Source organism: Rhipicephalus microplus, chromosome 1, assembly GCF_043290135.1.
Source record: "Rhipicephalus microplus isolate Deutch F79 chromosome 1, USDA_Rmic, whole genome shotgun sequence".
Lineage (NCBI taxonomy): Eukaryota > Metazoa > Arthropoda > Arachnida > Ixodida > Ixodidae > Rhipicephalus > Rhipicephalus microplus.
Window position 1 is genome coordinate 154,222,331 of NC_134700.1, and position 23,883 is coordinate 154,246,213.

Genomic DNA, 23,883 nt, shown 5'->3' on the forward strand with positions numbered 1-23,883 from the left:
GCTTACTAACTAGCTCAGTTCTGTATTATTCTCAAGATTTGTTGTTATTTTTTGCCACGCATTCATACAGGGCATCACCCTGAAGCTGGACGAGGACGGACGGTGTATTGTGGCTCGCATCATGCATGGTGGCATGATTCACAGGCAAGGTGAGTACACCACTGGCAGTAATAAATCACACGATCACAAGGTCGGAATCCTAATGGCCTGTTTGTTTACGCACGGCTAGAAATGTAGAGCAAAAGGGCGCCTGCGACATGTTTTATTGAAAATGTGGGATGCGCCAGATGTCAAAATTAGGGGCCTCTTGACCATTTCTAAAAAAAGGTTTATTCAGCTCTATCCTAATTTGCTTCGTTAGCCTATCCACAATTTCAGTGTTAAAACTCATCTTCAAACAATGTTTAAACAACATGTGGGATTCCTCTTGAACCATATTTTTTTCTTTTTTCAAGTATAGTCCCACACTTACCCCAAAACTCCTACTAAACATAACCTCAACATTTTCAGTTTTAGGTTTGGCATGTCCTAATTACTTCAAAGAGTGTTACTAAGCGTTGCATGATAAGCTCACCATGTCGGGAACCTTACTCATCAAAGAAACCTTGCACTGAATGGTGTTTTCTGTTCAGTATTTTCAGGGGAATAATATTTGTTTGCCTTTTTTAGGCACTTTTATTTGCGGTATTCATATGCATCCTCACTTGAGTGTAAGCTTGTGGCCACCATTTGGTTCAGTCAGACTTTATTAAAAGTGGCTGGCTTCACTGTAAAGCTTCAAATGCCTATTCAAAGAACATTTTTCACTGGGTCTTATACTGTTTGTGTCAATCACCAACAGCTATGGCATCGGCATGCAAGGTTTTTCTAATGTTTATATCGGAAACCAGCACGCAATATGGTTTCCAGTGGTTGGTAATGTTAGACAGTTTTTGCTTGCTTGCATTGCAGCCACTCTACATGTCGGGGACGAAATACGTGAAATCAACGGCATCAGCGTTGCCAACCAGACTGTGGAGAGTTTGCAGAGAATGCTCGTAAGTGTCACCCTGTCATTTTGGGGCATCAGATGAATTGGTCAATGAAAACTCTCACAAGCATTGTACTGTCATGCATAACACCAGGAAATATTATTCCCTTGTAGGAACTCAGCATGCCACAGCGTTTCAATATTATTAAGCATCATCTGGCCTGCATGCAACCTGTTTCAAGCTTTAAGTTTATTTGTTCAGTTACCGTAGGAACGATACAATCAGTGTGACAATAAGACTACTGATTTGTTTATCATATTTACTCATTTTATTATAGTGTACAGGTTGTTTGTTTTACATACTCAAGGTAACCTATACAAAGCCACAAAAAAAGAAAAAGAAAGACCTGTGCTCGGCACACGCAGCAATAAAGGTTTACAGAACATTCAAAATGTCGTGCAAGCCAAACGGGTTATTTTTTTTTTAATATGATGAATAAATACTGATCTTATACCATGCAAAACTCACAAATTTTTTACCAGATATATTACTGTATTTGTATTGGCATGTAAATACAAAAACTCAAAAAAACGGAAAGGGCACAAATGCTTAGCAGTCTGAAAATGTGTTTCTGAAGTTCATTAAAATTGATATTAGCCAGTTTTGTTACTTATGTGTGTGATTAAGATTTTTTTTTTCCATTTATGATCGTGGTGATACTATACCAGTTGCCAGAAGCATGGGCAGCTATTGTGCCTTGCTTGCTTGATAATTTAGGATGTCATTGCAGTCGCATGCAATATTGCACCGAAGCTCCTGCTTTTGTGGCGTGTGGTGGGTTTCAGTGTTGTGTGTTCATCCAACTGAAAGGTGAGGAAATGGCTTGGTATGGTGAAGACAGCATTAGGTGTCATGTCACTTCTTGCTACACCCGAGCTTCTGAATGCAAGTCAGAGTGGCAGAGGGCAAAATAGCTTTGCCGATTTGCAGAGTGCATTGGACCTGCATTTTTTTCATTCTACGCATGCTCTGCAGCTCCAGTAGAAAGTACTTCAATGGTACAGCATCAAACCTTATATGCACTAGTATCAGTCTTTCAAGTTCAACTGCTGACCCACTTTTCGCGGGATCTAATCCCAACTGCGGCGGCTGCATTTTTGATGGAGGCGGAAATGCTGTAGGCCCGTGTGCTCGGATTTGGGTGCACGCTAAAGAACCCCAGGTGGTCGCAATTTTTTTAGCTTTCCACTACGGCGTCTCTTATAATAATATGGTGGTTTTGGGACGTTAAATCCCACATATCAATCAATCTTTCAAGTTCAAGGAAATAGTGTCAGTAAATAATCTAGTTTTGATGTGATGACGTAAATTGACGATTTCATGGACATCATGTTAATATTTAAAGGGGTACTAGAGTCCCTCTAGTATCCCTTTAATTTTCTCTCTGAACTCTATTGTAACTAATTACCACCATATGTCGTATTTACGACCATTTACTACCATAGGTCAATTATCAGAAGAGGAAATAAAGGTCAAAGCTTTGTGTTTGAATTTCACAATAAAATTGCGTTAACCTCAGTGCGGCATCATGAATGTTGATACCACTTTAGATCAGTGAGGTTTGCCAAAACTTGCACTTTGTCCCTCAGAACACAATTTAAATAATTATTAACTACGGTTGCATAGCTCTTAGCTGATGCCATCAAAATCTGTGATGTCATGGTGAGCTGGTAGGGAAACTTCAAGGGGGCGTCCCACTGGTATTTATATTTTTATGCATTTTTTAGCTTACCAAGCGTCTTCTTGCAGGAAGAACAGTATTATCAATATTTTGAAATTGTAACTTATGATTATGAGTGAAATGGTTTTTCTCTTTTAGTATCCTGAATATGTATACAGTAGATACAGTAGACTCTCAGTGAACAGCAATCTCATAAATCAAACTGCTACTTATATGGAACAAGCACTTCTGACAAGATTGGTTTTGTACTTATATTCTGTACACTTGTTCATCACTCAGCAATTGGAAGTCTTGTTAAAGGGAACATATCTTCCTGGTCCTCTTAGACTCAGTTTAAAAAAAAAAGTCTACATTACTTGAGTTTGGATGTCTTTCAACAAGGAAAGGCACAATTGTTCTCCACCATGTTTTCTAGCAGGATGTTTCTTTAACGAAATGAATGAGAATGAAGGCTAAGGGGGGCTATTGTTTTGCAGTACATGCCATTATACACAGTCCATTTAAAACATTGAATATGAACAAACAGGATGTGTGGCATTTTCTTTAGTTAATTTTTTTGTGCTCATTACTTTAGCAACTTTCCTTGTGACTTAGTTTAAACAGACATCAGCCATTGTATGACCTCTCACATAAAATCTAAAAAGATTTTTATGAATGTTCATGGTATATTAATTACTTTAATAGTGTCAAACTTGGGACAATGTTCAGCTGAGCTCAGCATGTGAGACTTCAGCTGAAACGTTCCTTACCTTTGCTTATACAGACTCAGGAAGCTGTTCACATTACGAAGCTACATTATCTTCCTTTTCTTGTTTCCATTTAGTGTATTTTGTACATTCTTGGTATGATGACTGTAGAATTCAATTTAACGAGCATTTACAGTGCGTATAGCTTAGCTTCTGGTAAGTTATAGTAGATTGCCATAGGTCTCATGCGTTTACTCTCTGTAAATTGAAGCTTTTAATAGTGCCTCTCAATGAGATGTCTGAGCTGACACGTTTCTACGTATTGTCACCACGCAGAGGGATGCACGGGGCAGCGTCACCTTCAAGATTGTGCCCAGCTACCGCAGTGCCCCGCCACCGTGTGAGGTAATCTTTCAGTACGCCTCAGAGCTGGGCCGCAGGCTCGACTTTTGCATCACTGGTAGCGCCTCCGCGTGCTCCTTGTGACGTGTGGCGCGCTTATTATGACTGCAAGGAGAGCCGCAGCCACTTTAGTTTATTATTCCTACTAGATGACGCAATGCTTTCCTGTTTTGTTTGTATCTAAGAACAGTACCTTGGCTCTTACATGTAACTAGTGCAAGGTGATCACCCCTTGGGAAGCTTCTACATTCAGGCTAGTTGGTTCTGGTGCTGAACATTCTGATGGGGCAGTGGAGACAACATTACAAGGAAAGAAACGGCAGAGTGCCGTCATGCATTGTTTCTCGGCATGTGTAGTCTTTGTTTGTGCTGACTTGTCAAGATTACATCTTAAAAGCAGGGATGCTAGACTTAATTGACGGGAGGCTAGGATGAGAACAGTATTGTCCTAGCTTAGCCTTCGTGCTGTTTCATTGCAATCGTGCCTTATCAACTAGTCCAAAGGTTAATGCAAGGCTCCTTAGTGCAATATCTGTCAGTCCAACTGTTTAATGCCTAGATGTTACTTGTTCAGGTATGGCAGGACGCAAAGGGCTTCAAAACATTAGTTTTTATGTTGTTCCTGTTGAATGCATGCATTGTCGGTGCAGATGCTTGGTAAGGAAAATTTGCATGCACGAGGATGCTTTTGTCCCGTTAACATGTTTTAAAAAGATGCACTTGTTGCTTAGTGAACAGGGTTGTAAAGAACAGTGTTGCCATGTATTGCCATCATTACACTGGTGCTCCTGTCACATGCTGCTTCTTTAGCAACTTTGAAGGCCCTACCCAGTTCACTGGTTTCCATTCGAACTGACAGTTTTAACTATAATATCTTCAACGCCAAACCAAAATCGTACTTGCATATTTGTTTTTGACCCGTGTGTTGCTCAGTTACACAAATTATCGCATAAATATTGAAACAAATTGTGCTTGTGCCTAATGTGTGAAGCAGTGTCTGATACAATGACTCGGGCTTCACTAAGGCCTAGAGGATTGGTGTCACTTCTTAAAGGGGCCCTGCAACACTTTTTTAGCATGGTTAGAAAACACTGCCGATCAGTAGTAGAGGCTCCGGACAACATGCGAACCAAATATTATAGCACAGCACGTGGTGTGGTATTCACTATAAAGCATCAAATTCAGCTAATAATTGCGTTCTCTTCTCTCGACAAATCACGTTATACGTATGCCCAACAATCACACATCAACGACTCATCTATCAGCCATTGGCTGATTTCAACATGGCGCGCTCACTCGTTACAGAGATCGCCGTGGGAGGCCGCTGCTTGTCCACGCGTGCGCGCACGATCACACTGAAAAAGCCGCGCATTCAAAGAAAAAAAAGAAAACAGTGCTCAAGGTCGCAAAGCGCCTGTGACGTTTTTTGTGGCCCTGACATCGCTCGCTGCTTAGCTTCCAGCGCTTTCGTCTGGACGAGAGAAGAGAGAATGCAATTTCAGCATGCGACAAAGCTTTGTAACTCCACTCGCACTGGACGGATTCTTACAATTTTCGCGGCATTGAATTCGGCAGGCAATAAGCTCTTCCAGTGAATTCATTCCACGGTTACTTCAAGAAATGTTACAGGGCCCCTTTAACTTCAGATGCATGTGCATTGTCTGGGTATTGGATTGCATGCTGTTGCATTGGTTTCCGCATGCAGAAATCTGTTTATTTTATAGCCTTCAAGTTGTTGTATGGCATATGAGCCTAGTGGACATGTATTCTCTATTGCAAGTGGATGAAGTGATGCACATTGTAGCGGTGCTTTATGTTGAATCCTGCACAATCTTGTTCTTTCTTTTTGTGTGCTGTACTGTATTCTAATCTTAGAGAACAAGGCACCTTGTGTAGTTGTGCGGAACAATAAGAGACAGTGGTTGCCCACCTAATGTGGCATAGCAAAGGCACTGTTAGACATCATTTTTCTTTCTCGGTTAACATAATGTTTTTGTGGCATATAAGACATTAATTAGTGCACAAGAGTTTTAGGTGCATTTTCCAAAATCCTATTTGGGTGCTTAATTTCTCTGCACTTTCTTTTTCTGTTCTTAAAGTCTGTGTTAGCTAATTAGTTCTTTTCAAGGTTGAATATGTGAAATTCAGCAAAGCATAACTAAATGCTGATTGCAGTACATTTTAGTGTAGTGTGAGCAGCACTACTGGCACAAACATCTGGTGAGATAGGGAGCACTTCTAGCTTAAGCTTTTGCAATCACCGATATTACTAATTTGCTTCTACTACATATCTCGTGCAGAGATGTCCACAGTGGCAGCCGCTGCCTTTTTTTATTTTCACTTAACAACAGCTGTCATTCTTGCATTTGTTATTTATAGAGAATGATTGTAAACTGCAAAAGCACTTTGAGTGCACAATAATTAGTCGCAATATGGTGTCATTGGCACTGCTGCTCCTTGCCATTAGTTCAGTCTATTTCTGCACTGTCACACCTCTGCTGCTCAAAGATTTTTTTATTGACTGCCAAAAGAAGAATTTTCGCTGAAGTCTTAATCACTGTTTCAAAGATTCTGCGTCACATGTTTCTCAACTTAAGGTGAGACAGTACCGCATGCACCAGGCCCACTTTCGTTTAATGCCACTTGTCATATAGCTGTTTATTTCATTTGAGAAGTCAAAAGGCTCCCAGAATAGGGCCTTGTGATAGGCTGTCTCAGTAAAATTTATTGTCAGACATACCTGGAATATGCAGATTTAGATGCAGAATATTGTAGTGATATCATAAAGTGTAATATTTGAAAAACATTACTGCTTACAAGGATGCCCGTTTTTCAATTTAGTAGAAGATATTTGCCACCTGTAAACCCTGAGGTAAATCAGGGAAAGTCTGCCAATATTGAAGTCCAGGGCCGAGTCTATATTAAACCGCATAATGCTGCATATGTGGAACATTACTAGTACATAAGTGCTCGCAGCAGCCGTCACTGTTGTGTGTGTACAGCTTTCAGGTCACATTGATGCATCGCTGGTGAATTCAAGGGGTAATAGGTGTCTCTGGCAGTTTTTAGTGCCCTCAAGGGGCAGCACCTTGTGCCTTTTAGTCAAGCAAGCATGTTTGCGAGTGAAGTATATTTATTAAATGGCTAGTAAATAGGCCCCTGACTTTCTTTTTTACACCCTGCAAACAAGTTCTCCAATACGCACAATAGACTGTGGTAATCACAATTTACAAATATTACAGCGCTGCGCACTACAAAGACTCTTGATTTCGAAAAACTATTCCCGTGTCTATTTCCTTCGCTGGACCAAGCCCCTTCGTACGTGCAGTGATGCAAGCTTGCCAATGGGCCCTTTTACGTGCCACTGAGCTTGTTGATTGGTCCTTTGCCCTACGAAACAGCGCCTTAGCCCTGCAGTGGTGCAGTTTCAGCCGCACAGTCCGCATTTTTTTTTTCCTGTACTCCTTTCTGCCGTCTTGTAGAGTCCGAGACTACCAGGAGAAGCGGTGTTGAAACGGAAGCCTCTGAGATAAAGAGGTGTCCCTGCTAGGAGAACGGTGATTCTCGAATCACGCTTCCTCCTCGCACCGCTTTAACATGTTCTCATGTTGGGGATGCCCCGGCTTGGTCATTGGCTATGCGCCGATTACGTATCACTGACATTTTGTCACGTTGCCGAAGTGGGCGTAGTCACAATGACGGGCTCTGCCTTCTCCCACCCTATGGTGGATGAATGTGGCGAGGCCAAGCGAAAATTTGAAACCAGCTGAAACGAATGTTCTAACCCCTGTAACTTTCTTATTGCGGCATGCATTCACAAAATTCTTGTGGCAGAATGTTCACAGATCAAAAGTGCGCATATTTCTCTTCATGAGAATTATTGTACCACGAGGTTGTTTACTGGCCCTTCAACTGCAGTACCAGAAAGCCATTGTTGCAGTAACAGTCTTTATATGTTCTTTGAAGATTCCAACACTTAGCTGCAGAAGAATTGCCATTATAGTATTCACTATGTAATTCATTATGTAAGAACAGCTGCTCTTTAAAAAAACAAAATTAGAATAAAGAATAAAACAACACAGGCACTGATTGTTCTGTGTCCCTGTTTTTTATTGCTGTTGTTTTTACATATATATTTACCAGCAAGTAGCCCAAGTGTCTGTTCTAGTGCAGTTTATTCACTAGGTTTAGGCTTGTTTTTCAAAACATCAGTAGCCACACAGCCACAAAACTTTGCCCACGCATATTGTAAACAACTTTGCAAAGTGCCTTGTTCTGGTCAGCTTTCTGTTTCTCTCTATGGTTTGCATTTTGCTCATGTCTGATCATTTTCAACCCTAGTTATTTTGTGGTGCGTCAACAACTTTTTCAAAGGTCACGTTGCCCTCCCTGAATTTGTTGCACACAGGCGCACCTCGCGTGTTCGTTATGGTAAATGCAGCCCGATTGATAATGACTGGTCAGAGCTGTTTGAAGCTGTCTGGGCATCTGTTGCAAGTCTATCGATCTAATCCTGTTTATTAGGCATTTAAAGTCGTGCTGCATGTATTCGTACCATTCTGATTGAAGAAGGCTAGCTCATGTGAAGAAACTTTAGCAGCCAGCACTTGAAAAGGGGCTTCACAAAAGACGGTCAAGTGTGCAGACATGTGTGCTGCGCTCAAAAGCCACTTTATTACTTTCTGATGCAATCAAAGAGCCTCTGCTTTCAAAGCTTAAGGACAAGTTGATACAGTTCAGGGGACATACATTTCTAATGTTATAAATATTTGAAACATTAGCAAATAGGTGATGTATGCCTCGTAGAGATGCAATAAATCTTTCTTGAAGTAGCACTACAGTCGATCCCGGATATATCGAACTCAAAGGGGATCGCGACATGGTTCAATATATCGATAATTCAAAATACAATATATGTGTATTTAAGGCCTACATTAAAACATTTTAGGCCTCGGAAATCGCTACAAGCACTAACAAAATGATTCACTCACAGTATAATAAATAACAAGGTGTGAACTGCAAGTTGCCACACTTTATTATGAATGAAAACAGTCCTCCAAGTTGCAGTCATCCTCAATATTATTGAAGCTTTTCAAATATGCGAATTCAGCTCCTTCGGAAACAACAACATTAACGCAGAACGCTGATGCATGCTTTGTAGCGCAACAAAAGGTTGGTTAGCGGTGGCAGTGAAGGCGTTAGTAAATTCATAACCGCACGGCTGCACTTCCGCGGCACCGGCAACAACAGCCAAATCTCAGCATCAATGCAGTTAAAAACAGCTGTCCAAGATGGTACGCTCACTGTCCAAGATGGTGCCCAGAAACGCTGATAAGCCGCAGAATTCACTGAGGCATTATACGCCGTTTTCAGCAGTCATGACACACCGGAAGTCGTCACCTATTTCGCAAGGAACGTTTACGACGGTGTTTTATTTGACGTCGCTCCAAGTACCAGTCATAATTTTTATCGCTACGTGCGAGTCAACGTTCAGTTCAACTCTTGAATGCGGATTTATCGGGAACGAGGCGAGAAGTACACAAAACCATAAGGAGCAAGAAACACAAAGCCGAGTTTGTCCGAGTTCCTCCATCAACATGTTGGCGATGTCAATGTCACTTGTGGCTTTGTAGCTGGCAGCCGCTGCTTTCAGTGGCTTTGATGTAAAAAGATAAAAAAGTGCAGCCGCCGAGACACGCGTTTCAAAACCGAGTACACTAAGGATAAGTCACAAGGTAGCACATTTCCAAGGCCACGCTTTTTAGGCTCGCATGTGGTTGTGTGCTAACAAACAAGGAAGGGAATGCGAACATTGCAATAAGATCGCCGAGTCACTTCGCGTCCTCATTTTGGCGTCCTCAACAATCCGCTTTTTAAAAAAAAACACTATGTGCACGCGTTAAAATTTCCAGATCGCGCATTAAACATACCGGTGCACTCGTAAGCGCTGCGCAACAAACCATATCAGCACGATGGAATAACACCATTTTTTCGTCCCCTGCGTGCCAAAAAAGATTGAAACTTGTTAGAATGCGGCCGAAAATTGATCAATACTTGTTAGGAAAAATGAACTTTCTGGGCTTCGGTGCAGCGATATACTTTCTGGGCTTCGGTGCAGCGATATAGATATAGAGGATGTCCTGTGCGGGAATTTGATATACGGGTGCACCGGTTTTATACTTTTGCATAGGATATTCAAGGGCATTTTTCAGCTCTTCGATGTAGCCAATAATTCGGTACATTTGTGTTTGATATATCAGGGATCGACTGTATTTTAATTCAAAAGGTGTGTTTAATAGATGTTGCGACAGAAGTCTCCGTACCTCACAGTGCTCACAGAAGATGCATCTACAGTTGTCCCTGCTTCATCTTTTTCACTCATAGAAAACATTCAGGGTGCCATGTACACTGTCGTTCTTTTTGAAAGGGAACATGCGAACGCATGGCCTGCGCTCTGCGGCGGCTGCCTGTAGCACCATCAACCGACAAGTGAAGAAAGCACGTTCGCTTTTCACATCATCAATGGCCAAGCAAGATAATGAGTTGTGCCAGTAGACAAGCGCTGCCAAAATATGTTCCCTGATCGCTCGCGCGGCGAGCAATATCAGGCGATTACTGCAGCTTGCGCCGTGGTAGGGAACAATGTTTGATATGTTGGCAGTGGACTACGCAGTGCAAGCGGGATCAGAGAAAGAGTGCAATGTAACAGCGCTTGTCATAACTCATTAACAGCGCAGGCCATAAATCGTTATTATTTTTTTTGGCAACAGATGACGCTGAAAGCGAACGTGTTTTCTTTTGCTGTCGGTTGATGGTGCTGTAGGCAGCCGCCGCAAAGTGCAGGCCACACGTTCGCGTGTTCCTTTTTATAAAGGATGACATTGTACATGTGTATTCAGCAATTTTTATGAAGTCGTAAATATTCAACCATAATACTAGTAGACTTCAAGAGCCATTGGTGCCTAGTTTCTTTTTTATTTGTTAGCTTTGAACTTGATATGACAAGCTTTGTTGTTCATTTGTTATTTTCATTTGGTTTTTGTGTTTCTTTATTTGCGGATGAGCAGCTTACGTTGTACCAGGCCTTGTAGTCTGTGGTTTGTTTTGTTGTGTTCACTCGTGTAATACCAGTTGAGTTAGTAGTTGCTTCCTTTGTTGAGATAATAAATCTTTCGAAATACATCAACTAATAGTGGTGCTGTTGCTTTCTTTTATTCGTATTATTAGGTTATTGCTAAGTCAGACAGGCCCAGCATCACACGGAACATCCCACATTCCTGTAACACTGTAAAGCCTGTAGGGCACTATTGGATTTCTTCTTCCCTTTATTATTCAAGCAGCAACATAAATATCTTGAGTTTGTGTCGAGCTGCACCTACCATGGGCACAGTATACATGTCCTTTATATCTTTATAGGTTCATTGAAACCGTTTCTGTTATCACATTTTTTGAAGCTTGTTTGTTGGCTAGTAGTTTTCCAATTGCCAATGCCTAAATGTTGCTAGGTCTGTTGTATTGTACATACATAATTACACATTTACCATCCATGCAAAACCACACATTTAGACCTGTTAGCATAAAATTTGATAGCGTCCCTTTGCAGAGGCACTATTGTAAATTACTGTAAACTGTTTACGAAGTTAAACAGAACCAACATAATATGTATTCAGTGTAGTATTTTCATCTCACATAACAAAGTCGAAATTAATTGTTATTAAAGCAAAAGCCTTATGTTCCTCGTTCAAACATGACCTTGAGTGAAATGCTGGTAAGCTGTTTGAAAAATCACATGACTATCTGGACACCTCATGGCTCTGAGCACACGAGCTGCATGTTCATTTCACCATTGTGGTGTCTGTGTCACTAAAAAACATTGAAGAAGCTGTGTTCATGTAAAATAGCCACAATGGATAACTTTTGCCTTCGAGTTGTCTTAGGAAAATGCATAAAGGAGCCCTGCAAGTTTTCGAAACACATAGTTTGCAATTAGTATAATGTTTTATATAGAACAATTCTACTGAGCTATAATGTTGTGGCATGTTAACCTCAAAGCTTTCTTTTTTCACGATATTTCACAATGTTCTTCAGAATTACTCATAATATGTACATGAATTAATGGCAAGTGAGTGTATGTCATACAAGAATAGCTCATACAAGAAGCCCTAGCTTCGTATAATGTAGGCATTATTCTCCCTGGTGCCATTCGATAGAATGTTCTCCTGGCAAGACAGCAGATACTGCTTAAGTGTCTGTAGTCGTATTGTATGCTCTTCGTTGGCGAGCAGTAATACATGTAAATATATGCGTGCAGAATACATTGACAAAAATTATTAGTTGAATGCAATGTTATTCATCGGCTCATTTGAGGTATATGTATAAGGAGGCCACTATTTATGAAGATATTTTTTCTTTCAGCTAGGTGAGTTGTGAATCTGCCTAATTGAGCATAACAAAAGTGCTGAAATGGCGGTGTTGACTAGCAATTTGCAAATTTGACTTGTAAGCAGTCATCCCAATTTCGTGTCTTAAGCAAAAGTTCTCCAAGTCTTATGAAAGTTTTATGTGATTTATAAACACAATTATATTCACAGAATTTTGTTGAGAGAGGTTGAGGAAAGAAAAAGTTTACTGTTTTGAGGGTCACAAGCATGAGCAACTGGGTTGCAAATTATAGCTGGAAAGTATGCAGAGCTATTATTGTTGTAACCAGCGATATTACACTTACCTGATCGCATAACATTTTGGTACCGACAAAACCAACAGCTTTATTTTGAACAGTTGTTCACGCGTTTCATGTTGAACAAGGCATTACAGGATGTTACTACTGGCGTCGCTGCTGCCAGCTGTTCACCATAATTTTGGTTATCTCTGTAGAGGGTAATTTGGACGGACAAACTGAAACTTTATTTTCTGTCTGCATGCCGACTATTTTTAGAAAATTACTGTAGGTAATTGAAATAAGTAAACATGTTCCTGAGAAAGGGTACATAGGAGAAACTCCGCCACACACGCCACACGTTAAAGATGCAGCACTAATGCACATCTGATACTTGAGGGTTCTTTACTGGAAACTATTTCTGCAATGTACCAGTATCCAAGAATGCAAGCGAGCACATTAGTCTTCAGCTGATCACCCTGTATAATAAAAAAAAAATTGTTCCTTACGCACATGTGTGCATGTACCATACTAACTCGGATTATAGTGTGACCAAGACTCTAACACGAGCAGTGACTTCTCGTTGTGTCCAGGAGGAGAGAGAGGAGTGAACGTTTATTTCGAAACAGTGTTATGAGCGATGCCCGATATCACCCTAAGGTTAGAGGGTTCCCTAGTCCAGAAATTCTCTGGCTTCGACTGCCCTGTTCGCCCTGGCGATGAGTTGTCGGTGATCTTCCTCGAGGACGAGCTTGGCCTCTCACGTTTCAATTACGTAGGTAGTCACTGGAAAAAAAATTTTTAGGTATGCGATTATAACGCAAGTGTCAGTTTTAGGTGGCAGAAATCTAAAGAAAAACAAAAGAAAGAAGCTCGTGTTACATTCCAATAAATATTGTAGCTTTGATGTCCTGTCTTCAGGCAAGCATTCTTTGTGCAATTTTATTTTTGTTATGCAGCTCTTGCCATTATATAAACAATGCAAGCCTGCACTTGCCCTTTGTATCCTCTGTTCACTAAGTGTGTACAGTTGAAACTGCATATATTGAACTTGAAGGGGATCACGAAAAATTCTACATACAGTAAATGCTCGTAAATGCGGATTTTATGGGACCAGAAAAAATGTCATAGTTATCTAAATGTAGCATTGTCTAAAGTATCCAGAAATCCAAAAATAATTGTCAATTGTGTCAGTGCATTTTATTGTTGTTTTCTTTTTATGAATAGGTAAATTCAGTATTTATTTTGAATAAGAGTATTGTACAAACTGCAATTTTTGTCATTTCTCACTTCGTTCACAATGTAACTGTGGCTCAAAACCCCTGTGTTATAATGCTCAGAAATCATCTCTTATTACGTACCGCCACCACCATCACGGGCATGGTACGATAATGCTGTCGCCGGAACAATCGCTGGCAACTGATTGTTTGTCCATCATAATTTAGTATGTGAGTTTTATGCCCGCATGCAGTCTGCAGATCTGTTCACAAATCTGTGTCTTCTGTATGCTTGAGTTTTGCCCTTTCGGATGCGCATTGCCCGAAGGCAAAACGGAGCTACTTAGTGCCGCATTCACTGTGGACAAAACCTTTAAATACACTGTCATTGAATCAATGCGGTGGGAATTAAAGCACGTGGGAGGCCTATGTCCAGAATTGAAACGATGGTGCTGAGCACCGCATCTATCTCTGAAAAAATCACGCACAATCATGGATGGCAGAGGGGAAGACAAAACCTTTAAATACACTGTCATTGAATCAATGCGGTGGGAATTAAAGCACGTGGGAGGCCTATGTCCAGAATTGAAACGATGCTGCTGAGCACCGCATCTATCTCTGAAAAAATCACGCACAATCATGGATGGCAAAGGGGAAGACTCTTTTCTGAAGGCCCACAGCCGTTTCGGCTGTTCGCAAATGCCATTTTTGCTCTTTTTCATTGCAAATTTGCGGCACTTCGAGCTTCGCACTTTAACAATCATCTTGATTGACCGGCTTACGGCAAACGTGACCAAATGAACGAAAGATTAATGATATATAAAATATTTCACTTACCAAAATTATAATGAAGAGAATATTACAACTGTTCAACATATGCAATAATTTGCTCTATGTACCGACATTTCCGAGTACCCTTAACACACTAGGTCATAAACAACCTTTACATAAAATTTGCACATTTCTTTATTATATAGCCATTGAAAGGCATAGGCTGTACATGAGGTTAAGCAAACGTTCATTTCCATCTCGTTTATCTCAAGGAGGAAAACATTATCTGTGGCGTCTTCAGTCAAAGAAAGTGGCAGTTTTGCCGGTGTCACTGGTGACACTTGGTGTCCGTCAGTGTTTTGCGGTGACACTTGGTGTCAGTGTAGTTTCAGACAAATTTTTTGAGAGTGGATTTCCAGTGTAGTATTGTTAGAAGTGCTACCCTAATGTATACAAGACTTCAGAGGTAACATAAATACAGCATGAAAGAGTGTTGTGTGAACTTGTGTCTATAGCCCATAGGTATAGACTGCAATTTAGTGACACGGAAAACTGGGCGAGTTGGTGCAATTCAGTGACTGGTCCTACCTCCGTGTTTGTGTAAATTGGCTAACTAGTAGTAAATACACGGCATAAAACTGTTTGTAGCTGCACCACATTGTTGGAGCTGCCTTTAACATCACATTTAATGCATTCTTGCTTGTTTCAGAAAAATTGCTCAGAAATTAGTTTGCAAAAGTTTTGCCTTGAGTTTACAAGATCAAAATTACTTTAAACATAAATTGCTCAACCGGCTGCTGGATGCAGGGGTTAACTATGCTACCATAATAAGCAGCATCTTTGGGAAGGACAATTTTGCTTTTGTTTCAATTCTTTTTTTGTGTGTGTGTTAGTAGTCCAAATGGCTTGCGTCCATGCAGCTACTCTTCGGAGCCGAACAGCCGTTAGGGCATAGTGTAGAAAACCTGAATCCGTGCTTGCGAACGTAGACATTGTGCTCGATTTAGAGTTATTGCGGTACTTTTTGCATGGTCGTTCGTTTGCACAGTGTATACAGGCGTGATGATTATATTCTTAGATCGCAACACTCTGGAATGTCAGGCACGTCAGAGTTTTGATTGGCGGGTGTGGAGCCCCATCTTTCTTTCTTTCATCTTCTTAATCAAAATGATTCAATCATTCTTCATTTCTCTTGTTTTCTCCTTTCTTTTGCCCTTCTTTCTTTTTCCTCCTCTACCCCTGCTCTGCCCCATATAGTATTTCAGGATTAACCCCCCGCCTGTTCTAGTAAGTAGGCCTCTGGAGGCCTTATTTTAATTCTCTGCCTGCATTTGTTGAATCATCTACCTCATATTTGATTTTGCCTCCGTTTCCATTACGGTGGTGGCACTCACTGCGTCGGGTTGTCTGTGTTTGTATGCATTGCATTTCATGCGCTTTTGAGCTACTTTTGTCAGCATGTTGCCTGCACTTCACTTTCACGCAACTATTTTGCATTGCTATGGCATGTCGTTCTTTTTGTTTTCTTGTCATGTTACATACATGTGTGGGCGCTGTTTGCTGTGATGATTTCTTTAGTTCTTTTTGTGTATGTAGGACAGAATGTTGCCTATACACCGACTTAAAGACGTCGTTAACTTATAGTGAAGGGCTCAACAAACTCTATGGACAGTGGTCAGTTTAGTCTTCTTTATTTTGTTAGCTTAATATTACAGCTGTGCAAATGGCTGGATAAGTAGTATCTTTCAGTTATGAATATGTGGTCATCAAGGCTTATGGCTCCCATGATTTTGCATTTTGTCGTGAACGGTCTTGTGATGACATTCTGCAGCAGTTGTCCTACGGTATTTGTTTCATAATACCTCGCCAACATAAAGATGAGTTTCTTAATAATTTTTCATCATTTCTTTTTGACTGTCACTGGACATTATGGACATTATGTAGATGCAACAGTACAGTCACATTTTTCGGAAATGTGGATAAAAGGCAGCTCGCATTTTAGTCATATTGTATGCACACATGCTTAGTATGTTAAACTAAGAAAACAGTCAGCATGAATGCCAACAACCTGAGTCACGTGCGCAATTAAGGAAAGCCTGAACATATGTTTTCTTACAGTTAACTCCAATGTGAATTCAAAGGGTTGCCTTTGACAGACTAATTATTTCATAAGATTGAAAAGTATCACAGTTTGCAAGATGAACAAGCATTTCCAGCACATCAACAATGTAGAAAGCAACTGTTCAGAAGGCACTTCGTGCTATAAAAACAAGCTACTGTATTTACTCGCATATCCTCACTCTTTCTTTAATAGTAAACCTATGAAAATTTGGGGGAGTACGGGGAGAAAATTTTTCTGAAATACATACGAAGCAAAAAAAAAAACTAAGCAGCTGCAAATGGGGATTCTCTCACCAGCAAGCAACTAACTACAATCTTTGAGAAGTACTAATCAAGTCTTACCTGAACAATAACACCATAGGTTCAATACAAAGTAAGATTCATTTGCAGACAATGAAGCCGCTATCTCCAGCGTCTTCACGTGGAGACCCTTGGTGTAATCAAAAAGTGCTGCCTCAACCTGTGGGTATTTCTCAGTTTTAGGTCCACAGCAAAACCGACACGTCGTCTTGTTTGTGACTTTAAGCTACTCGTGCTACCATCACCTGTAGCGAACACAAATCTCGTCGTCTCCCAAGTGCCTGCTGGCGTGCCTGTTGTCATTGTTTTGTGCATGACCAATCACTTTCAACTTGAAAACAGCCGTGTAGCTTTCGTATCGACCCAATACGTTACCACAGAACAGGCACAACAAAGTACTACTTATATACACTGCACGGTTTAACGCTAATACACTGAAATATGTACTTGCCACTTTGGGTTATCTTGAACAAGATTGGGGCTTCGTACGTTGATAGTATGCATGTTGTTTAAGATATGGTGCTAGGCTGTCGTGCACAATCATGATCAGACAACATTACTTCTGCAACTTTCGGGGGTGCGATAATTACTTGTGGGGAAGAAATATGATATTTTGGGGGAGGGTGGCAATACGGGGGTGCAAGAATTGTGAGAGTGTGATGATTATGCGAGTGAATACGGTAGGCCACAGAAGGAAAAAGGGTGAGCTGATGATAAGTGCTATATGCAGATAGAGAAGACGAAGTTCATGTCATTTTTTACAATATTTTTAACAGAAACGTAAAGCTTGGACCAATTTTCTTTTCTTTAACTTTTGCATAAAAAATGCTTCATTTTCAGATATGCAGTTTTTCTGAGAATGAAAAATGAAGTCATGATTTGATAAGAAGCTCTATGCAATGAGGAGTATTGGGAAGATAGCGCAGGAACGAAATACTGGCGAAGTGGAAAAGACAAAGATTGTGTAGAAACAGGACTGATGCTTATGTCGGATGTGGATAACCTGTGTGGCTTCTCGCCACCGCAAACACGATTATAGCACAATGTTTCCATCAACGTCAAATTCAGGGTATATTCACATTACCTGCCTATCAATGTGGAACTGTAGCCATTTAAATATTTTAGGCTGTGTATACTACCCTAATAAAGTGTAATGTTGAGGTATCAACCTGCATCTTCCTCAAAGGGCAGAGACTCACCTAGGTCAAAATTGGTGTGCTTTTATATACTGCCACTGCAGGTGTTTTCATTTAGTAGCCACTGCCTAAGTATGATTTGTTTCAATGTCATCTCAGGACGTAGTGTTGCTACATTTTATTTGTGGAGCAATTAGCACTTTTGTCTAGTCACTTCCCTTAGCTTTCTTTAGGTGGCAGGGCTTATATCTTGTATTCATCCTTTAAGCCAGGGGTCTCAAGTCTAAAACATGTGGCCCACCGACATTTTATTAGCGGCCTACAGCCCACACTTGACAGTCTTCACCCCACATATATATTTTTTTTACTTTCTGATGGTTTGCGAAACTGCCAAATTGTGCTTTGTTGTTTTCTCGGCTAGCGAGCTAATAATGCTTTGTTCGGGTAAACTATGTAGGCATTACTCGTCTTACCTGTTCACTTTATGAGACACCCCGCTCGGTCCTCTTGTGTGCAAGCGTGGCGGCGGAACAGAAATTCTGTACTTCACGATCGGCATCCAAGTTTTAGTGATTGTGGGGATGGGTATCGATATTTTGCTTTGATGCAGGCATCAAATCTTTTAATGACCCATCCATGAGATGGATAAGCCTTATCTCAAATGGCAATGTTAGCTAGCGTTTTGAACAAACTCGCACCCCTCCCTGCAGAATTTTTCATTAACCTGGCCCTTTGCGAGACTAATTTCGTGACTTTGGCCCAGTAGTTTATGCGAGTTTGAGACCCCTGCTTTAAGCGAACAACCGTTCTTGACACTCGCACTTGGCTGAAGCTTGTGCGTACATCATGAATAAGGTACGTGCAGGCCTCAACCAATTCCATGCAGCAAGAATGTTGGTTCATCTATAGATTTGGTGCGAGATCCCAGTGTGGGTTGTACAGTAACTTTGCATTCCATCTCAATGAGACAGAGAAAGGTGAAGCTTTGGGGAGGTTTTGTCAGCTACTGCAGTAAGAATGTTGCTTGCAGATTTCAATCATACATATCTTGCGCCTGGTTGTTCACTTTCCTGAGCAAAAAAAAATAACATAGCCAACTCTAGTTTGATCTTCAAGCTGAAGGGAAATGAATGTTCAAGTTTTGTAAGGTGCCTACGTCTTGTTTCACTTCAGTTGCATCTTAGTAATATATGCATGGTCCAGTGCGGGCTTCGCTGTTTTTTGTTGTTGTTGTTGTTTCTGCTATGAATGTGAATTGCTGGAAGAGCAAAATGTGGTGACAAAAACAAAGTGCGTGCCTGAAAGTTCTATGTTTGCTTTTTGTGCTGCTGTCTTGAAGATCGTCCTTTTTAATTTCAACACTTGTCAGCGATTGCAACCACAAGGGTTTTAAGCACCACCGTGGTGCCTGTGTTGCAGAGAATTGATTATCCTTGTTTGAGCTTCTTCTGTTTGGGCTTGTAACATTGTATTCTGATACACACAACATTGACAAATCCTGTGGCAAGGTCATGGCATGTCCTGTGGAGCCAAGAAACTTGACTTGTGAACTATTGTATGAAATTTAAGCTTACGTCTACGCTGCATATGTGGTGCTGCTAAGGCAGTACTAAGTGTTTTTATTTCAAGTAGTATTTTCAACTTTAATGACAATAATTGATGGGTTTAATCTCCCAAACTAATGATATGATTATGAGAGACACCGTAGTGAAGGACTCCGGAAATTTCAATCATCTGGGGCTCCTTACTGTGCACCTAAATCTAAGTACGCAGGCCTCAAGCATTTTCACTTTTATTGAATATGTGGCCATGCTGCTTGGATTTGATCTCGGGTCTTGCAGGTCAGCGGTCGAGGACCATAATGACTAGACCGTCGTGGCAGGCTATTTTAAACATTATCAGCCATTGTAAGGTGATATACGAAGGATATGAAGAAAAGGTCACAGTAAAAAGATGACATTTATTCTGATATTTATGCTGGTTACTAGCCTTTATCAAACATGAAATTCATCCATCATTTGGCAGTGCACAAAACGAAACACACTATCGAAGGAAACAGGACAAGCGCTGGAGTTTATGCATCCCGATTAAGTTTAGATGTATACCAAAAGCCTAGAATAGGAGATCTGTGGTTATCTTGTTTAAACAGTACTTATACAGCCATAATGTTTCCGTTTAAACAGTATTTATACAGCCATAATGTGTTCACTTTCTTGTTCTTTTTCCCCTTTTTCTTGTGCAGTGTGGCATTTTTAATTTCAGTAATTTTCCCTTTGGTTACTTAATTTATTCCTTTAAGGTATTTATAGTTAGGCGATTTGCAGTTGAAAATTTTTAAGCAATATTGCTTTCATAAGATCACAATATACAGACCATATTTTAATGGAGCCCAAGAAATAAGACCTTTTTTGCAATTAGTTGTTTGAGGGTACTGCCAGAGTAGCATGTGCACAAGTGTCGCCTTTCATATATTAATATTAAGGGCTATCCACTGTAATTTCCAGTTGCTGTTGAGTAGTTTTTTTACTTACGCACTAATAGTGATTCCGTTAACTGCTCGTGAAATACTCAAGACATACGAGACTTTTAGGTCTCTCTTGTCGGAACACACTGTGCACACTGCAAAATAACCATAACTAAAGTACTGTCATATGTCATGGAGTATTACGTAAGTGTACTTTTCAGTGGATGTGTTGTTTTGTCGGTTTCCTTTGCAGTGCAGCTTCGGTCTATTTTTGCATGGCTTGCGAGCAAATGACATTGAGCATTAAATTCGTACTAGCTACTACTCATTGGCTAGAAAAGAACCTATTCGTGGTACCATGCAGTCTGGCTAAGCCAACAAATTCTGGTATACCTGATGTACATTGTTTACTTTTGTATGCCAAGAGATTTTGATTTAGTGAGCTAACATTACTTTTGCTGCTGTGTTTTTTTTTTGAATTTATGATGTAAATTTCATAATGCATGGCTTAAGGTGTGTAATTACTTTCTACGCGGTTCGTCTATAGAGAAGTATATTTTTTTTTGCACTTAAGAGACACTAAAATCAACTATTAAATTGACGTCGATTGCCGAAATAGTGGTTCAGAAACCTCATATTGCTACTTCCGTGCCAAGGAAATGCTTATTTTGAAATAAAATCATGTTTTAGTGGTCCGCAGAGCGTTGGCGCACTTGCCTGAAAATGGACCTTCTGATGCAGCAGTTGTCTTACCCAATGTTGCCCTCCTTTACTGTGCAGCCGCCTACTCTAGCAGCTGCAGAGTGAAAGTAGCGGGAGCCACAGCATTAGCAGCGGCCATTGAAAAATTTTCTGCTTGCTTGGTTTAACTGGGCCCACTAGATGTATACTTAGGGCAGGTAATAACCACGGAGCCTAACCACGAGATTGAAGTAACTAGAAGAATAAGAATGTGGTGGAGCACATTTGGCAAGCACTCTCAAATAACGACAGGTAGATTGCCACTATCCACCAAGAAGAAGGTATATAACAGCTGTATCTTGCCGGTACTTAGCTACGGAGCAGAAACCTGGAGACTTACAAAGAGGGTTCAGCTTAAATTGAGGACGACGCAGCGAGCAATGGGAAGAAAAATGGTAGGTGTAATCTTAAGAGACAAGAAGAGAGCAAAGTGGATTAGGGAACAAACGGGGGTTAAGGATATCATAGCTGAAATCAAGAAGAGGAAATGGACATGGGCCGGGCATGTAGTGCATAGACAGGATAACCGCTGGTCATTAAGGGTAACTGACTGGATTCCCAGAGAAGGCAAGCGGGTTAGAGGGAGACAGAAGGTTAGGTGGGCAGATGAGATTAAGAAGTTTGTGGGTATAAATTGGCAGCAGCAAGCACAGGACCGGGTTAAGTGGCGGAACATGGGAGAGGCTTTTGTCTTGCAGTGGACGTAGTCAGGCTGATGATGATGATGACTAGATGGCACCACCTATCTAGCCTAACCAGGGGAAAACGAAACTTTTGAGCAGCTCGCACCATTCTCCATTCGACAGGCAGTTATTTTTTCATTGAATCAAACATAAATGGACAAGCAGCATTTTATTACATATCATATTGCACAGAAGGTTCTTTTATTGCAGCTGCTTTGATTACCGGTGATTACTTGTAGTCTGACCCTACAACGTCATTGAGATCATTTTAGGATCCCACTCGTGGTGCATGTGGTGTCGTGTATTTACATTAATTTTTCAATTAGTAGAGCATTGCTATTGATAATATTGCCATTTTAGACAATCCCAAACATCTGTTTTTCACTCTGACGTAAATTATTATTTGCCTTTAGTGTCCCTTTAAGCATTAACAGTAATACACCGTATTTCTTGGCTGGCCTATGGTGGGGCACTCTTATTGTAATTACGCACAAGCTGAGGCAGCTCGAAGAAACAGCCTTACCCATGGCTGCAAGTTTTCTGCTACATTTAGTGTGTGTTCCTGATTTCTGTCGTAGTACTTATAAACATTTTTGTGTATGATGCCTGGCTGCTTGTATTTCTTGTGTTTTCCACCTATTCTATGTGCTACTCATATTTATTTGCATTTGTTTGCATTCTATTTTGTTCCTGTATGGTTCTTTACGGCTGTTTTGGGCTTCTGTGAAGTGTTCAGTCATTTTAGGAAATTGCAAGTCTGAATAATCATATTTTCGAAAGTTTGTAGCGTATCATTATAAGAAATTTAGGGGATAGGTATAAGACCAATGAGGCCCTGTATTTTCTTGCATGTATTTTGTTATGTAGAAAAGAAATGTAAATACTATAATGTCAAATATGCTTTGGGACTTTATTGACATTCTGTTTTGGTTGTTTTTTGGTAAACATAGACATAGTTCTGCGACAATGCCTCATTAGCATTTTATAGATCAGAATTATTTTCTTTTCTTGAACAATTCATTGGATGATTTAATAGCATAACTTTACAAAACATTGCTGCTCTATTCCAAGCTACATAAGTCTTGGATGAAACACACTGCAGAAAAATAGTACGTCATATGCAGAAATTTAGTTCTTCTTGTGAACAGTTGTGCAAGTCGCTTTTAAGCTCCTAGTCATTTCCCTTAGATCAATCAGCATTTAATTAAGCCCAATAACAAATGCTAAAGGCAGGACAAAGGGGGGGGGGGGTGCAGTAGGATTTCATGTTAAAGAAAAATATTACAATGAAGTATGCAAGTGCTCTAGGATGATGCCTACACATACGCACTGATTATCAACTTTAATTTATTTGCACTAGGTGATGGAAAGCTTACTTGCACACTGAAAGCTGGGCATATTCTTAGGTTTGAATATTGACCATTCTCTTTGGTAATTTGTGATTTCTGATTATAAACTTAATTAATACACTCTGGCTTTCAGACAATATCGAACAGTGCTTCAGATTGAATGTACATATGGAAACTGCACATGGCACAGTGTCTGTACCAAGCAGACCAGTGCAGCACACTTCTGAAGCATTATTTTAAAATTGCAAATTCTTTACTGTGCAACTCCCAAAAGAGGACAGAAAAGTGGACACTGAGTGCTAACTTTTAACTGTTTATTTCTTTTAAAATGCTTTACTTTACTATATACAGTTGCACACTCTCACGACAGCCATGCATCACACACAGGAAACACAGTTCAGCTCGTGAATAAGCCTAAGTATATATTATTATCTTTCTTGTCCTGCTTTTGCTCTCACTGATAAATGGAATATCACAAAAAAAGTTGGTTGGTTGTGAGCAGAAAAGGAAAAATTGGTGAAAATGTGAAGTCATACTGCTCTTAAGAAACAAAGGAGAACTCAGCTGGGCAGGCTTTACAGTTGCACATAAAGCACTCAAAAGGCAAGAGCAGTCAGTGGACTTCGCTGTGATATTGATCTGTGG

General features: G+C 40.4%; 1 protein-coding gene across 6 annotated transcripts in view; it reads left to right on the forward strand.

Moving 5' to 3' along the window:
- CASK (peripheral plasma membrane protein CASK) overlaps positions 1-23,883 on the forward strand; it is an 822,681-nt gene that overhangs the window by 764,836 nt on the left and 33,962 nt on the right. For 3 of the 6 annotated variants that reach the window (XM_075887512.1, XM_075887513.1, XM_075887515.1), the window contains 4 exons: positions 71-149; positions 952-1,037; positions 3,735-3,803; positions 15,702-15,731. In XM_075887512.1, the coding sequence (XP_075743627.1) occupies positions 71-149; positions 952-1,037; positions 3,735-3,803; positions 15,702-15,731 (264 nt within the window). The remainder of the gene's footprint in view (positions 1-70; positions 150-951; positions 1,038-3,734; positions 3,804-15,701; positions 15,732-23,883) is intronic. The other 3 variants (XM_075887514.1, XM_075887518.1, XM_075887517.1) reach the window with 1 other exon arrangement.